General features: G+C 37.8%; 1 protein-coding gene across 1 annotated transcript; it reads right to left on the minus strand.

The window, feature by feature from the left end:
- Positions 1-218: 218 nt before the first annotated feature.
- LOC115987247 (deubiquitinase OTUD6B-like) lies at positions 219-3,251 on the minus strand. Its single transcript, XM_031110754.1, has 5 exons — positions 2,445-3,251; positions 1,898-2,019; positions 1,753-1,793; positions 1,566-1,664; positions 219-684 (listed from the first exon to the last, which is right to left on the minus strand). The coding sequence occupies exons 1-5, from the start codon at positions 3,016-3,018 to the stop codon at positions 513-515; spliced, it is 1,008 nt and encodes a 335-aa protein (XP_030966614.1). The 5' UTR covers positions 3,019-3,251; the 3' UTR covers positions 219-512.
- Positions 3,252-17,769: the final 14,518 nt, after the last annotated feature.

A 17,769-nucleotide genomic window follows, 5' to 3' on the forward strand; every position in this document is an offset into this window, starting at 1 on the left:
CAATATTGTTCTAAATCAGCCTGGGGCAAGCGGCTCCATCCTCGACAATAGCCTTGCCCGCTCAAATCTTTGGACATATAACACCTCAACTTTGCAAGGCAGGGATCAGGAATGTCCAGTTAGTGCCGCAAACTGGATTACAAACTATAACATATCCTACAGCATACACAAAATAACAGAAATCCAATTTCCCAGAATATTGTGAGAGAAAATATAAATCAATACCACCTATAAAACAACCATAAATCCACCTGCATGCCCCAATTTTATTTCATCGATTTTGATGTGTATATTGAAATTTGAAATCACAAGAAAAAAAAAAGTAGTTGTAGAACCTACAAAATTTGAACAACCCTAGTGCTTAAATTGAGATAATTGCAGCAAACCATTGAACTTGAGGCAGTATCTTGATCAGCCGAAGTATTTGCTCTGTGGAAAAAGTACACTCTTCCTATTGTTGTTTAGACTTATTTGATTCAGGCATGAAGAATTTATAGCCAACTTCTACACATTTATTTCTGGCAACTTTCTTCTGAGATATACTCCAACAGGTCATAGTGACCATACCCATGAAACAGCACATTTATGGGACTCTCTTCATCCTTTCGATACTCTTCACCATATTTCGCTATGTTTACCAAAGCACCTGATGTTCTATTTATCATGAAGACTGATATTGGTGTCCTGTAGTGTAAATACAATACATTAGATGCAGAGCTTGATATAAGTTAATAGATACGGAGTACTTGAACTTGGAATGTGAAGTTAAAGTTCTGTTTTAATGTTGGGTGCATTTGGATACCATATTGAGACATTGAGACTCCATCATGGTCACAGACGATCAAGTAGCACATCCTTCAACCCAAAGGGGTTGGTCTAGTCTTTCCCAAAGCCTCATGAGATCCATGAGGTCCTAGGTTCAAACTCTTAGCTAGCATCTTGCAGTCATCTTCCTTCCTATGATTAATTGGTATGTGGGGGACCTATAATTACTTGGTATGTGGGGGAAAAGAGGACTACACATATTTGAAAGAATAATCGGGCTCTCAAAGAGCTCTGGACACCTACATCAACCAAAGAAAAAAAAAAGTAGCACATCCTTCTATTTTATTTAACTCTTAATCCCATACCATAACTATAACATATGGTCTTAAGAAAAATTGAATAACTTCATAAAAATGCACATGATAGAAATTCAAGGGTTGTGTGACCGTGCTTTTCAGTGGGAAAATTGGCAACATGATGAACATCTAGTGTTTAAAACAAACTGAAAATCCGTATCCACAGCAATCAAAATCAGAAGTCAAGCTGCTAAATTGGTTTGTAACAACTTTTTATTTACATATGTGCAATTGGATGTTGGATACTTTTTTTACTTTTATAGGTCATTACACACACAATCAGTAGGTCTTAAACCCATGACCTCATCCTCCACATTGTTCAAAAAAGGAGAGGAGACAACATTAAGCTACAGCTCATTGGCTTGGATGTTCGATACTTATAGGAAGATTGCTTTAAAATACCAAGTAAAATGATCACAATTCATGAAAGACTCTAGAACTCACTTCAAAACATGAGAAGCCATCAGCAACTCAGGCTCTCCACCCCAAACATAAGGTTGCTGAATTCTCGTCACATAAGCATCAAAATCTCCTTCGATGAACCTACACATGTTAACAAAAAACCAAATCAAAACTTTGTACACCGACCCATTAAAGTCACACTCCCAACCAATCATCACAAAAGCCTTACCATTCAGTTTCCTCTCGCCTCCTTGAAAGCTCATCCACCACCTACAAAAACCACTTTACAGGTTATAAACAATCAATGTCATGAACTTTCCAACTTCCAAGTTCCATAGAAAGCTCAAAGCTTTTATTATGAATAATAGTAATACTTGAGCTCTTAATTCATCAGCAAGTTCTCTCTGACGATTATCATCCGGAGCTGCTACCCCACTTCTCAAGCAAGCCCCATGTGCTATCGCTCTAAATAGGCATCGCCCATCCGCCAAAACCCCTGCAACACCAAATAGCATCAAATTAGTAACAACTAGAGATATAATCAAGCCAAAAACAAATCCGACTATTAAAAGTTCAAGATTGTTCATTTAATTTTATTCTGAACAAGAGCCGAGCTTAGTTAATTTTGTTTTCAAACAAGCCTGAGCTTGTTCAATAGCTACTTAATTAACCTATTTTTTTTCTCATACATTATAAACACACTACACGTAAAATTTGTTACAACTAAAATATAGTTTGTAATATAAAAATTAGATTCAATCTCCTGTTAAAAATTACTATAACTTTCACTACAAAACACACAAATTATATTTGTTTATGAATTGCAAATCACAATTTGAAATTATTTATAACTCATTATTTACAAACATAAAACTGATTAGATTATATTAAATGGATTGAAATCGGAGTTTAATAAATCACCTGTGACTCTGTAATCATTGTTGACAGTGTTGTTCGTGTTCGATTCAACCAAAGCGGAACCGTCGATCATTTCCTTCTTGTTATTATCGCAGCCGCCGATTCTCTCTTCCGCCTCGGCGTTCTCCTCAGCCGCCACCGAATCGAGGAGCGGCGGCGAGTTGAGGCAAGCGCAGACGCCGAAGAGGAGCCAGGCGGAGTCAGGCCTGTGGAGCCACCGCGCGGGGCGTGCATCCCACGCGACGTTCCACGACCCCTCCCCTCTCCTCTCACACCGGAGCATCGACTTCCTCCTCAGCCTGAGGCTGATGTCTCCTCCTCCGCCGCCGCTCCGGCGACTCGAGCGAGTCGACGACGGCGTGATCGCGTGCCATATCGACGCCGCGCCGCCTCCGACGAACGGGCCTTCTAGACGACACGCCGTCGAGTGGTGGCGGCGCCGATTGAACGACACGCCGCCGTTATGGAAGCGCCTGGGGTTCTGGTGGTGATGAGCCGCCGAGCCGTGAAAGAATGAATGGTAAGAAAGCGAGGTAAGGATCCAAGGCTTGGGACGAGCACACAGTACACCAAGCATCACAAAGAGAAAGCGTAAAATTTTTTTTGGAGTATATGCTAACCTGCGCTACCAGGGGTGTGTATCCCTGCTTAACCTACGCACCCATTTGAAAACTTTGTGTTTTCGCTTAGTAGCGATAGATATTAAGCTGTGGAAACGTAGAACGCATTTTTAAGTTTTTGATAGCTGAGGTTCTGAGAAGGCCAAGCAGAGAGATGAAGGGTTAAGTGGGGTCTATTTGAAAAAATTGAAAGATCTGATTTTGTTTTGTTTTATGGTTTTTTTTTTTATTTGGTTATAATGTGATTGGTGGAAATTAAGGCATATTCTATTATAAGATTCGAGAGAGTTCTTTTTTTTTTATAAGTGGGGCAGGTAGAGTTTGTTGAGAGTATGTGAATTACGAGAATGGTGTTGTGGTGAGGGGATTTTTGATTTTGTGAGTGAGAGTAGATTTGTCAAAATGAGTTTGCACGTGGAAGTTAGTTAAATTTAAAATAGTTTGGTCACGTGTTTGCCTCGAGAATTGGAAATAAACTTTTTACCTTTTTGAGCAGAGTAAAAATTAAGTAAGGGCATCTAGAGTCAAATTTTTAGCTTTTCAGCCCAAGAAAAGTCATTTTATCTATATTATTTTCCCGTGTTAGTAATTTTATTTTCACATTTAACATAATAAAATAATATTTTATTTTTTCGAATACAATTAATAAAATAATATTTCATTCAATACACAAAGATATAGGACGAGAAAAAGTAGTGTGAACACAAAATAAAATGTAAGAGAAATAATAAAAAATAAGAAAAGTAGTGTGAACATAAAATAAATAAAAATAAAATAATATTTCATTTTTTCGAATACAATTAATAAAATAATATTTCATTCAATACACAAAGATATGGGGCGAGAAAAAGTAGTATGAACACAAAATAAAATGCAAGAGAAATAATAAAAAATAAAAAAAGTAGTGTGAACATAAAATAAATAAAAACAAAAACTTATCTTTCAACTACATTGCACAGCCAAAAATAGTTGTACACTGTAACTGTGGAGCCAAAAAATATTGCTCTGACTTCACTATTGTAGGGTACATTTTAAGTTTTAGTGGTGCTAAAAATAACTATATAGCTATTTAGCACTACTATTGCTAGTGCTCTGAGGCAAGTATGCGAAGATTTTACCTCAATTGCTGTCATTTTTTTATAAACTATTATTTTGGTTCTAACATTGCCTCCATTTGGCATAATTAATTTTGTCAACTTATTTTAGTATTTAGCTTATTTTTGTTATTATTTATAGGTTTCACTACACTTTTTGCTACTATTCATAAATCTCATTATACTATTTTAGCTAACTTTTACTTTTATCTACAGTATTTTCAATTAAAAAAAAAATCAGTTTCAACAAAATAAACATATTCTAAACAATCTATTTGTTAATTTGATTTATAATATTTTAATGGTTTCAGTTTAGTTTTTTACTTTTGGTGTTGTTTCTAAAAAAAAAAAATTTGGTGTTATGTTAAAGCAGTCATTGCTGTTAAAGATGGAAAGAAAATACTGACATAATTAATGATTAAAGTAAAATTTTATTTTTAGGCCATTTAAGATGCTATTGCCAGGTGGTTTAAACTAAAAAAACAATTTATGTTCATCTCCTGTGCAAGTAGGTGAGTCAAAATTGGGAACTCAAAATCCCTTTTTTCTTCTTTTTTTTTTTTTTTTCTTTGTCTTTTTAAGAACGTGTAACTTTTATTAAGAAGAAGATAAAAACATTAATTGACATAAGAATAATTTTGTATATTGGTTATTAGTCACTTAGCACCCATCATTTAGCAATATGGACTATTTTGATACAATACTAAAAGGTTAGGAACTAAAATTACACAATTAAAACATTATGAACCAAATTGACACATAGTATAAATGTTAGAGACCAAAAGGTCCAAAATGTTAATTGTCCCCCTCCCACCCCCTCTCTCCCGGTTGTCTTTGGATAAATTATGAAACGCGATTAATGTATTTCATTTTTTTGTCTTTTCAAATTCGGTTAATTTCTTTTAGGTAAGTTTTAACTTATAAGTCAAAAAAAAATGTTTCTCAATTCATGATAAAATAAGTAGAGAGGAGGTTTTTAAATATTGTAAGGACGCGATTCGTAGCGGACCGTAACAGTGTCGGGTTCGCACGTGAAAAGGCTCCTAACAATATCATTTGTAGAGCGTGGGTTTGGAAGGCTAGGCCTTGATCGACAGGCGGTGGGTTTTTCGCGGTGTTCGTACAAGTTTAAGTTTTCCTTCACCCTTGGAGTCTTTCTCCTGGAGGTGGGCTGGGAGGCTCTGGATTTTGGCCATTTTTTCCAACCCCTTCTTTAGGTTACTTGTTTTTCCTTTTATATTTGCCTGCATTCATTGTCCTTCGTCCACGTATAGAGTCAACCTTTCCAAGTTTGATACTTGTCCCATCAGCCCATATTCAAAGTCGTTGGGGGTGGTGGTAAAAGCCAAAGAATGCGGCTCTGTCAGGTTCAGAGCATTGAATGGCAGCAAGGGCAGCTTTCCCTGGATATTTTAGATCTTTCTTCCTAGTTTCAGTCCTATACCATTTTTACCCTTCTTTCAGTGGGGACTTTGGGTCTGCCGAGGACTGAGCTGTCCTTGGCGGTATCCCAAGGCTATTTTGTCGAGTTTGGGCCATAACCCTCCTCAGCTTGGGCCTTCGGATTCTCCCCGGGTAGATGGGCCTGGCCCATAAATCATTTGAGCCCCACAATAGCCCCTCAAAACCCGGCTGTCCAACCTCTTGGTTGGAAAGGGGGGTTTTGGTGATGCCGAACCTCTTCCCACGGCCCAATCAATTTGGCATATTAATAATGCTGGCGGCTCTTCATCTGTCCAAGAAATGCGCCGGTCTATGAGACAGTTTTTGATTTCGCGCTTGATGCGCTCTTACCGTTTGGGTTTCCCAAAACGTGCTTTTAATGACCGCTATTTACGAGACTACTTTAATTCGGCGATTTGTTTTGATGGGGTGGAGAAACGGAACCGGCATGTTTGTGTTGGCAGATTCCTTTGGAGATCTGAACTTATTAAATGTCTCCCGCTCCACCCTCTGTATAAGAAGGAAAGGAGGAGGTTATTGTTTTTGTAAAGAATTCCTTCTCATCCCTCTGAGATTTGAAATACTTGGCCTCCCCTAGGGTTCATTTTGCCCACTGGTTCATAAACTAAATCGTGATACACTTTATCATAACAACGAGTGATGCAGGAGCCAAACCCCTCCCATAAACGCCATGTTCCAATAGAGCTCATTATGGCTCGATCGGGACAGGGATGGCGAAGACTCAAAATCAACCTCACCCTTCTTTCAGTCAATATCCGAAGCAGGAACTTGTCACGTCAAACTTTCGGCGTGACTGAGTCGAGAACACCCATCATCAGTACCAACCGCTCTCCTATGAGCATACCTAGTATGACTCCAGTGTGTTGGGAGTCAGGATCGAGGCAGGGACTAAGTGTCTCTACTTCTTCCTCTCTTCCTTCACTGGGGCTATTCTCCGTCTCCCTTTCTTAGTCTTCCCAGCACCAGTTCCATCCTGGTGCTTTCACTTCTCCCTCTTTTGCTCCTTTTTTACTCATGTCCTCCATCCTCTTCATTCATCTCCTCCATCTTCTTCATTGATTTCTTCCTTACTATTTCCTTCTCCGCCATTTCTTCCCAAAGAAGGTTCCTATCATAATATGAGCAGTATTGAGGCAAAGATTGGAGAGACTTTGAAGACGAGTTTAAAAGACGCCTGGCAGTCTACTTATCTGTATTACGGATGTAATTGTCGCTTAGGCAGTTCACATTTTGTATAGGCTCGTTCGAGCCCCTCTTTGTACATTGTAATAATTTTTCGTATTAATAAAAATCGTTGTTATTTTATTTCGCATGTTTTGTCTCTATGCCTTCTCTTTTTTTTTTGAATCTACAAACGCTGCTCGGCACAATAATATAGCATCTAAATCAATGACGACTAAGACCAAAAGACTTGATAATAAAAAGACGTCGCCATAACTTTAATAGAAATGCTTGGCACAATAAGGCCGATCAGTGAAGAGTAATACTTACCCCATGCTAGCCGAGGAGAAAAACGAAGGCTTGATGTCATGTAAGGAATAACCATTTGAAGATATATCACCCACCAAATGAGCGGCCTTCTTATATGACTAAGTGCTGGGGCGTTCCACCCCCTTCCTTACACCTTTATTGGCCTCAACCTTTTATGGTGTTTAAGCCGTGGATGAAGTGACCTGACATTTTTATCAAGTATCCCATCTTACGAGATTCAAACCTTTTCTTATCCAAGTATTTGGTTTCCCCATTGGCTTGGGTCCGAGGACCATACAAGGCCTTGGTTCTGTCCAAAACTTGTAATTTTTATAATTTTTTGTACTTGGTTTCCCCATAGGCTTGAGTCCGAGGACCATACAAGGCCTTGGTTCTGTCCAAAACTTGTAATTTTTATAATTTTTTGTACTTGGTTTCCCCATAGGCTTGAGTCCGAGGACCATACAAGGCCTTGGTTCTGTCCAAAACTTGTAATTTTTATAATCTTTTTGTAGTTGGTTTCCCCATAGGCCTGAGTCCGAGGACCATACAAGGCCTTGGTTCTGTCCCTGGGCCCATATGCTGAACGGGCCTGGGCCGCGAATTTACTGGGCCCACAAATTGAGAGGTATTTCCGTAGTCTTTGATCACGCGGTACTTCTTGGCGTCCCAGTATTCGAGGTGCGCCTTCTTGAGACTCCTTTAACCTCAGGGTTGCAGACGACGTTGGAAATCGAGCCAGAGACGTTTTGTCTGTAGCGTTCCTTGGGACGCTGCGCGAATTAAATGCCACCGGTTTACTTCTGGGTATAAATGGGATAGGGGATCACTTCACTTGCACATGAACTCTCCTGTTCCCTTCGGAACTATATTTCTTCCATATCCGCGATCTTTCTTTCTAGTGCCACTGCCTCAATGCAAGATGTTTGAGGCTTGGATAGGGATGAAAGGTCTCCGCACGCTTCAGAGGCACCGAATCCTCAAGGTGGTATGGTGCGGACAAGGATGGCACAGATTCAAGCCAGTCCTCTGTCTTGACAGGAGGAAGATGATATTCCTCCTTCTTTTAATCAAAATTCGAAGCAGATTCTGGTCATGCCAGATTTCTGGTATGTCAGAAAAAGGAATTTCCGCCATCAGCGCCGTCTGCCTTGTAGCAGGCAAATTTCTGCGGGGGCTTCCCAACTTCCGGCTCCCTGCACCTTTTCTGTAGATGGTGTTAGCCTGAGGTCAGGTTCCCTGCACTTTTTCTTTACCGGTGCAGGCCCCAAGTTGGGTTCTTTTGCTGCCTGAGTTATGGGCGTGCAAAAGCACTGAGGAGGAACAAGGTCTTGAGGCAGTAGCCAACTTCTCCTCTGTGCTACCTCCTCGGCTTTATCTTCACTCTCTTGTATTCTTCGTTACTTACGTAGTTAACTTCAATGTAGGCTTTGTTTCAGCTTTCCATTGTACACTGTACTGTTCCCTTGTCTTAATAAAATATGTGTCTATTTTTCTATACATATCTTTCTTCTCCGTAACCACTACTTTATGCATGAATATTAAATATGAGCTTGCCCTTAATGATATTCTAGGCAAAGAAATGCCTTAACACAGATTCCTACTAGTTTAGACTTACAAATATTATCAAGCATAACAAGGTTAATCATCAATAAATTAAACTCTTGGAACTAACCGGGATAACGGCTGAGTGCTGCACGATGCATGCTAGAGTGATGTCCGAGTACGATAAACTCTAAGTAATTCGTCCGAGAGGGTAGCCGAGTAGCGAGGGGTTTTGGTTGTGCTTTTGGATAATATGTTGCGCCGTATCGCATCAACCCCTTTGATATTGGGGGATCAGAGGGTAGACCGATGAATCCGCGCAATCAAGGTATTAACCCATCTGTTAACGCGGAGCTCTCTTCGGATGGATTTTGAGGTTTATGTGCCATAGTTTTTTTTTAAAATAGTTGGTTCCTCATCCAGGTAGTTGGTTTCCCCAGAGGCTTTGATCCGAGGACCATGCCAATGCCTTGCGTTCTGTCCAAAACTTGATTTGAAGTAGTTGCGTTTTCCCATAGGCGGTGAGTTCGAGGACCATGCTTATACCTTGATTCTTGTCCAAAAACTTGATATTAAGTAGTTTGGTTTCCCCATAGGTTTTGAGTCGGTGAGGACCCATGCAATACCTTGTTCTGTCCAAAACTTGATTTTGTAAGTAGTTGGTTTCCCCGTAGCTTGAGTCCCGAGACCAACCAATACCTTTGGTTCTGTCCAAAACTTGATATTTAAGTAATGGTTTCCTCATAGGTTTTGAGTTTCGAGGACCAATGCAATACCTTGGGTTCTGTCCAAAACTTGTTTTGTAAGTAGTTGTTACCCCATAGGCTTAAGTCCGAGGACCATACGAATACACTCTCTGATTCGTCCAAAACTTGATATTTAAGTTAGTGGTTTCCCCATAGTTGAGTCCGAGACCAGCAATACCTTGGTTCTGTCCAAAACTTAGAATACTTTTAAGTAGTTGGTTTCCCCATAGGTTGTGGAGTCCGAGGGCCATGCAATACTTGTTCTGTCCCAAAAACTTGATTTTGTAAGAGTGGTTTCCCCATAGGTTTGAGTCGGAGACCATGCAATACCTTGGTTCGTCCAAACTTGAATTAAGTAGTTGGTTTCCCCATAGGCTTGAGTCCGAGGACCATGCAATACCTTGATTCTGTCCAAAACTTGATATTTAAGTAGTTGGTTTCCCCATAAGTTTGAGTCCGAGGACCATGCAGTACTTTGGTTCTGTCCAAAACTTGATATTTAAGTAGTTGGTTTCCCCATAGTTTTGAGTCCGAGGACCATGCAATACCTTGGTTCTGTCCAAAACTTGATTTTGCAAGTAGTTGGTTTCCCCATAGGCTTGAGTCCGAGGACCATGCAATACCTTGATTCTGTCCAAAACTTGATATTTAAATAGTCGGTTTCCCCATAGGTTTGAGTCCGAGGACCATGCAATACCTTGGTTCTGTCCAAAACTTGATTTTGTAAGTAGTTGGTTTCCCCATAGGCTTGAGTCCGAGGACCATGCAATACCTTGATTCTGTCCAAAACTTGATATTTAAGTAGTTGGTTTCCCCATAGGTTTGAGTCCGAGGACCATGCAATACCTTGGTTCTGTCCAAAACTTGATTTTGTAAGTAATTGGTTTCCCCATAGGCTTGAGTCCGAGGACCGTGTAATACCTTGATTCTGTCCAAAACTTGATATTTAAGTAGTTGGTTTCCCCATAGGTTTGAGTCCGAGGACCATGCAATACCTTGGTTCTGTCCCCAAAACTTGATATTAAGTAGTTGGTTTCCCCAATAGTTTGAGTCCGAGGACCATGCAATACCTTGGTTCTGTCCATAAATTGATGTTTTGTAAGTAATTGGTTTCCCCATAGGCTTGAGTCCGAGGACCGTGTAATACCTTGATTCTGTCCAAAACTTGATATTTAAGTAGTTGGTTTCCCCATAGGTTTGAGTCCGAGGACCATGCAATACCTTGGTTCTGTCCAAAACTTGATTTTGTAAGTAGTTGGTTTCCCCATAGGCTTGAGTCCGAGGACCATACAATACCTTGGTTCTGTCTAAAACTTGATATTTAAGTAGTTGGTTTCCTCATAGGTTTGAGTTCGAGGACCAATGCAATACCTTGGTTCTATCCAAAACTTGATTTTGTAAGTAGTTGGTTTCCCCATAGGCTTGAGTCTGAGGACCATACAATACCTTGATTCTGTCCAATACTTGATATTTAAGTAGTTGGTTTCCCCATAGGTTTGAGTCCGAGGACCATGCAATACCTTGGTTCTGTCAAAAACTTGATATTTAAGTAGTTGGTTTCCCCATAGGTTTGAGTCCGAGGACCATGCAATACCTTGGTTCTGTCCAAAACTTGATATTTAAGTAGTTGGTTTCCCCATAGGCTTGAGTCCGAGGACCATACAATACCTTGATTCTGTCCAAAACTTGATATTTAAGTAGTTGGTTTCCCCATAAGTTTGAGTCCGAGGACCATGCAATACCTTGGTTCTGTCCAAAACTTTGATATTAAGTAGTTGGTTTCCCCATAGGTTTGAGTCCGAGGACCATGCAATACCTTGGTTCTGTCCAAACTTGATTTTGTTAAGTAGTTGGTTCCTCATAGGCTTGAGTCCGAGGACCATGCAATACCTTGATTCTGTCCAAAACTTGATATTTAAGTAGTTGGTTTCCCCATAGGTTTGAGTCCGGGACCATGCAATACCTTGGTTCTGTCCAAAACTTGATTTTGTAAGTAGTTGGTTTCCCCATAGGTTTGAGTCCGAGGACCATGCAATACCTTGGTTCTGTCCAAAACTTGATATTTAAGTAGTTGGTTTCCCCATAGGTTTGAGTCCGAGGACCATGCAATACCTTGGTTCTGTCCAAAACTTGATTTTGTAAGTAGTTGGTTTCCTCATAAGCTTGAGTCCGAGGACCATGCAATACCTTGATTCTGTCCAAAACTTGATATTTAAGTAGTTGGTTTCCCCATAGGTTTGAGTCCGAGGACCATGCAGTACTTTGGCTCTGTCCAAAACTTGATATTTAAGTAGTTGGTTTCCCCATAGGTTTGAGTCCGAGGACCATGCAATACCTTGATTCTGTCCAAAACTTGATATTTAAGTAGTTGGTTTCCCCATAGGTTTGAGTCCGAGGACCATGCAATACCTTGATTCTATCCAAAACTTGATTTTGTAAGTAGTTGGTTTCCCCATAGGCTTGAGTCCGAGGACCATGCAATACCTTGATTCCGTCCAAAACTTGATATTTAAGTAGTTGGTTTCCCCATAGGTTTGAGTCCGAGGATCATGCAATACCTTGGTTCTGTCCAAAACTTGATATTTAAGTAGTTGGTTTCCCCATAGTTTTGAGTCCGAGGACCATGCAATACCTTGGTTCTGTCCAAAACTTGATTTTGTAAGTAGTTGGTTTCCCCATAGGTTTGAGTCCGAGGACCATGCAATACCTTGGTTCTGTCCAAAACTTGATATTTAAGTAGTTGGGGGAATTAACCCCTCGGCTATGGCGTGGGACCTTGGTTTAGGGGGATTAGCTCCTCGGTCAAGCCCCTAGAACCATCCGTGCTGCTGACGCTACGAAGTGCAGCTCCTAGTGAAGAAACGTAGCCCCTAGTGAAACTTTTACGCTAGAACACTACATCCGGCTGTTGTAAATGATGTGAGGGATTGTTTCAACCCACTACCTGTGCCAAGACACAAGTCTTCCCCACAGACGGCGCCAATTGTAAGGACACGATTGGTGGCGACCCAAATCGATGCTGGGTTCGCACGTAAATAGGCCCAAACAATATCATTTATAGAGCGTGGGTTTGAAAGGCTAGGTCTTGGTCACTGGACGGTGGTTTGTCGTGGTGTTCATATAGAATTAAATCGTGTTCGCTCAAGGAGTCTTTCTCCTGGAGGCGGGCTGGAAGGCTCTGATTTTTAGCCCTTTTTCCCAGCCTCCTCTCTAGATTGCTTACTTTTGCTTTTATATTAGCCTGTATCCCTTATCCAACGTCCACGTGTGGGTTCGACTTTCCAGGACTGATACTTATCCCATCAGCCCATACCCAGAGTGGTTGGGGGTGGTTGTAAAAGCTGAAGAGTATGGCTCTGTCAGGTGCAGAGTTTTGAATGGCAGTAATGACAGCTTTCCCTTTGTCCTTGGTCGTTATACTATCTAGCGTCTCCTTCTCTATTGACATAGATATTTTAGATTTTTGCCCAAACTGTTCCTATACCGTTTTTGCCCTTCCTTTCAGGGGGACCTCGGATATGCCGAGGACAGAATCATCATCGGCTGTGTCTCAAGACTATTATGACTTTTATTACCTATCCTCGGTTATACCCTTCCTCGGCTCGGGCCTTGAGCCCCAATGTAAAAATGGGCCAGTGCCACAAATTATTGGACTCCACAACTATTATTTTACCTTTCAACTAAACGCCTATAGAAAAAAAAAATCAACAAAAATCAAATGAATCATTAATATAAAATTATATATTTAGGATTCCTAGAATAAAATAGTTATTTAAATTGGGTAATTAATAAAATAGAAAGTAAAACTAAGTTATAAGCCTTGTCATTAATAAATTCATCGAAACTAACTTAGTTACACTAAAGAGAGTTATAGAGAGAGGTTGTCTCTGATTAACGTGGGAATTTTGGAACCAAGACATATCAAACCATCCCTAAGGTTAGAAATTCTTCTTTAAGATAAGAAGGATTTAATCTAAGTGAGCGTGAAAAACTTCATATTTGGATGAATTCTGGGTTTTAGTGTGCGATTATTGACTCTATGATGTTAATAGCTTGATTTTAAAGGAAATAAATAAACAAATTGACCCCAAACATGATTTTGACAATAGAATTTCATAAATATAACTGGATATTGTACTCTACTTGAAAAATCAAATGGAAACTTGAATTTGTTTTTTTAGAAAAAAATTTTAGACAGTAGCTCAAATGGATGTTTAGATTTAGACAGTAGTTCAAAGCATCCATCTCTTCACATAGATCTTTAAATTAGGAAGGAAGACATAGAGTAAGTGGGAGTGCCAAGAGTTACTGTATTATTATTAATACTAGTCGCAGGTCCATACTATGCATGAAAATAAATAATTATTTTACAACTGTGGTAAAATTTATAATTTGTTTTCTAAATTTTATGGAAAATAATTTGTTCTCTCTAAAGCTTAAAAAAATTATAAAATTATTTTCCATCTATCCATCTCTACAAATATACCATTTTATTATATTGGGAATGTTTGATTAATTTTTTTTTAAGTGATCCAAATTTTTCTAAATTATGTTATTTTACGTTATATTTTCCTCTTTTTTTCTTTTTTTCTTTTTTTGGTACAGCTAAATTCTTTAATTTTCAAAGTTCTTATTTTCTTGTAGAAGATTATCATAATAATCAAAACTCATCACAAAATTACACCTAATATTACTCAATAGTTGATAGACACATTTAAATAAATAGCAAGATTGTATATTGATATAAATTCAAATTCTATAGAGGATTTCTTGAAATTTACAAAGTAGGGGGAGATTGAGGTGGAAACTTTTGGAGCCAAGAAAAATAAAAGTGTAGGTAAGAAACTGTTCCTAATAAACCTAATCTCTTTAAATTTCCATATTTTAGGGTTTTGGAGGTTGTGTGTTTTTTTCTAGGTTAGATGGATTTATTTATTTAAGTGCGTAAAACTTCATACTTTGATGAATGTTGGGTTTCAGTGTTTGATTATTGACTCTTGGATATTAGTAATTTGATTTTCAAGGGTATAAGTTAAAAATAATAAAAAAATAAAAACCCTAAATGTGATTTTAACATTAGAATTTTATAAAATAACTGAATATATGTATTCTACTCGATGAAAGAAATGAATTTTATAAAAAAAATATGGAAAGCAAAATTTGGAAAAATCTGAAAGTAAGGATCCTCACTGTGACAAAGCCCACTCGTGGGCCTAATGGTTGGCGGAGACTGGTTCTGTCTTTCACCAAATTAGGTCCATTAAAAGCCCATTGTGGCACATTCACCCAAAAAGATTGTAAGCCCTAATTTCCTTTTGGGTTGATTGTAAACCCTACTTTGAGCCAAAATACAATGTAAAACTTAAAGTTATTAAAATCTTAATAATTTTAAGGGACAACTCATGTGTGTATGCATATATATAGTGTGTATTTTGAAAAAAATAAAATAAAAAGTAAGCTTATTTTATTATTCAGCATATTTTTACTATTATTTATGGTTCCACTGCACTTTTTGATATTATTTATGAGTGTCACTATACTATTTCAGCTAACTTTTAACTTTATCTACAGTACTTTCAGCAAAAAAATTTTAATTTCAACAAAATAAGCGGATCCTAAATAGACTTATAATACTTCTGAAGTTATTATGTAAAAATTTTTAGTATTAAAAAAATACTTGTGTAAAAATTAAAGATAATCTTATTATAGTTTCGGTGGTAGCATTCACATAACCTAAGTTAACCAAAAGTCAGAAAACACGAGAATTAATTTCAAATCATGGTGTCCTAACTCCTACGGTTGACACTTTTGTGGTTCTTTTATTTTACTAAAACCTACAAATCATCCACAAATTTAGTATTGGGTTATCTATTCTTTTAAGGATAACGTTAGAAATACAAATTATTTTATTATATTTTTTTACAAATTGTTGATGTGGTTAGTAGTTATAAGTAAGTGAAAAAGTGACATTAGTGGTGGACTCAGATGAAAAGCAATAAAAATTAATCACATCAACAATTTGTAAAAAATAGTGTAAAATAGTTTGTGCCTGTTATATATCATTGTGCCAACTTATACATTTCTCGCTAGGATGATGGGTGTGTTTCTTTTTATTCACACAATTTGCTTCATCGCTTGGCTGGTGAGGAAGATACCAAAAGTCATTTTACAAAGGCAAAGGTGATAAGTTAGACAAACAGGACTAGATTTTTTTTTTAGAAAAAAAAAAGGGGGAATTGGCAGGCTTTGTGGTCTTCAATTAAGGATCAATACCAGATTGTTATCCTAATGTATTGGTTGCTCTTCAAGTCCATGACTTTTCTTTTCTTTTTCTGTTGTGTGCTTCTTATTGTAATAAAAATTCAAATCATGATCATATGTAATTAGTTGTATTTTTTTTTTTTAATTATATGTAACTAAATTGAAATTCTAGAGTTTCAATTTTCAAAATCTCAAGCTCCAAGTTCCAAATCTCAAGTTTCAAATTCCAAAGATAAAATCTTTTTCAAAAGAATTGCAGAAATCAATCAAAGTTTTCTTGCTAAAAATGAAAAAAACCAAATCAGGAGGAAACAAATGGAAATCACACATCTCAAAAACAGTGGGACCACAAATCCCTCATCATTTAAAGTCTAATCCCAAATTTTGACTTTTTACAGGCAACAGCCAAATTAAAGTAGAAAAACCCTTTGATCGACATTTCAATACCTCAAATCAAAGTAGAAAAGCCCTTTGATCGACATGTCAGCAGTCCGGTTCCAAGGTAGAAAAACCCCTTGGTCGTCACAGCTTTGGTTCAGAGGTAGAAAAGCCCCTTGGTTACCTTTCATCAAGATCAAGGTAAAAAAGCCCCTTGGTCGCCACAACTCCAATTCCGAGGTAGAAAAGCCCCTTGGTTACCTTTCGTCAAGACTGAGGTAAAAAATCCCCATGGTTACCTTTCATCAAGATCCAAGGTAGAAAAGCCCCTTAGTTACCTTTCTTCAAGTTCGAGGTAGAAAAGCCTCTTAGTCATCACAGTGCTGGTTCCAAGGTAGAAAAGCCCCTTAGTTACCTTTCGTCAAGATCGAGGTAGAAAAGCTCTTGGCTGTCACAGCTCCGGTTTCGAGATAGAAAAACTCCTTGGTTACCTTTCATCAAGATACAAGGTAGAAAAGCCCCTTGGTTACCTTCCATTCAGATCGAGGTAGAAAAGCCCCTTGATCGACCCTCCATATTAAGACTAAGATAGAGAAGCCTTTCGGTCACCTCAATTATCAAGAATCATTTCAAAATTCATCACCATTCAAGTAGGTCAAGTATTCATAATTTTCATTATTGTCAAAAGGTAAGGCACTGGTTCTATGTTCCAAGATTTTAGGTTCGAGGGCTAGGTAATCTTTGAAAATTCAACTTCAATTAAATCATGGCCGCTAAAATCAGTGTCTTTGCTTTACACTGACATTCGCTTTCCAAGCTCTATCAATGAGGGGCATTCTGTAAATACTTAATTTTGCACTCATGATTTAATCAAGGAAGACGACTAAAATGACCATTCATGTACCCAAAATTCATGATTTCATTACATGCATTAATTTGTTCATTGCATATCATAAAAATGATCTTGAGATTCTAACGTTCGTGACGATATACCCGATTTCCAAATCGGATTGTCGGATCGAAAGATATCGCATGATCAAGTTTGCACGATCAGCATGCATTGTGTCTAGGTATAATCAACCACGCGTGATTAATTTAAATTAATTTAGATTGGCTAAACAATTAAAATTAATTAAATAATTTTGTGATTGGTTGTTAGTTAGTGTCAAAAATAGGTTTGCTTGCATGGGAATAAAAGGGATAATTAGATAACAATAAAATTATGTGATTGATAATGTAGAAATTGTGCTTATTTTCCAGCTATGTATCCCCTTTTAGGTATCTTGTACATTTACTAGTTGCACACACCACAAGCAATTCTTTGTTAAACTTTGTACATGTGATTGTGTGTTAATTTTTGTTGTGGCCGTCCAAAATTGTACTTCTTGAAATGTTTAATACTTTTTGGGGTTGTGAGGTAAAAATTCCCTGAAGGAAATTCTTTTTGAAGCTTGATAAAAAAATTTGAAGGGAAAGAGTTTTTGAAAACATTTGGAATCATTAACATGCATTTCATATCATAAAAACTGTTTTACAAATGTTACTACATAAAATTTCTAGGTTTTTAAAATTTTCTAGTTTTTCAAGTTTCGATCATTCAAACCTGTTTTTCGACCTATTTAAAAGAAAAAAAAAAAAAAAAAAAAAAAAAAAAAAAAAAAAAAAAAAAAAAAAAAAAGTTTTTAAGGCTAAAACTCTTGGGTTGCCTTGATTTCTCTGTCGATTCCTTTCGATCAGTCGAGCTTTTTTC

The sequence above is a fragment of the Quercus lobata genome, chromosome 4 (assembly GCF_001633185.2).
Source record: "Quercus lobata isolate SW786 chromosome 4, ValleyOak3.0 Primary Assembly, whole genome shotgun sequence".
Classification (NCBI taxonomy): Eukaryota; Viridiplantae; Streptophyta; class Magnoliopsida; order Fagales; family Fagaceae; genus Quercus; species Quercus lobata.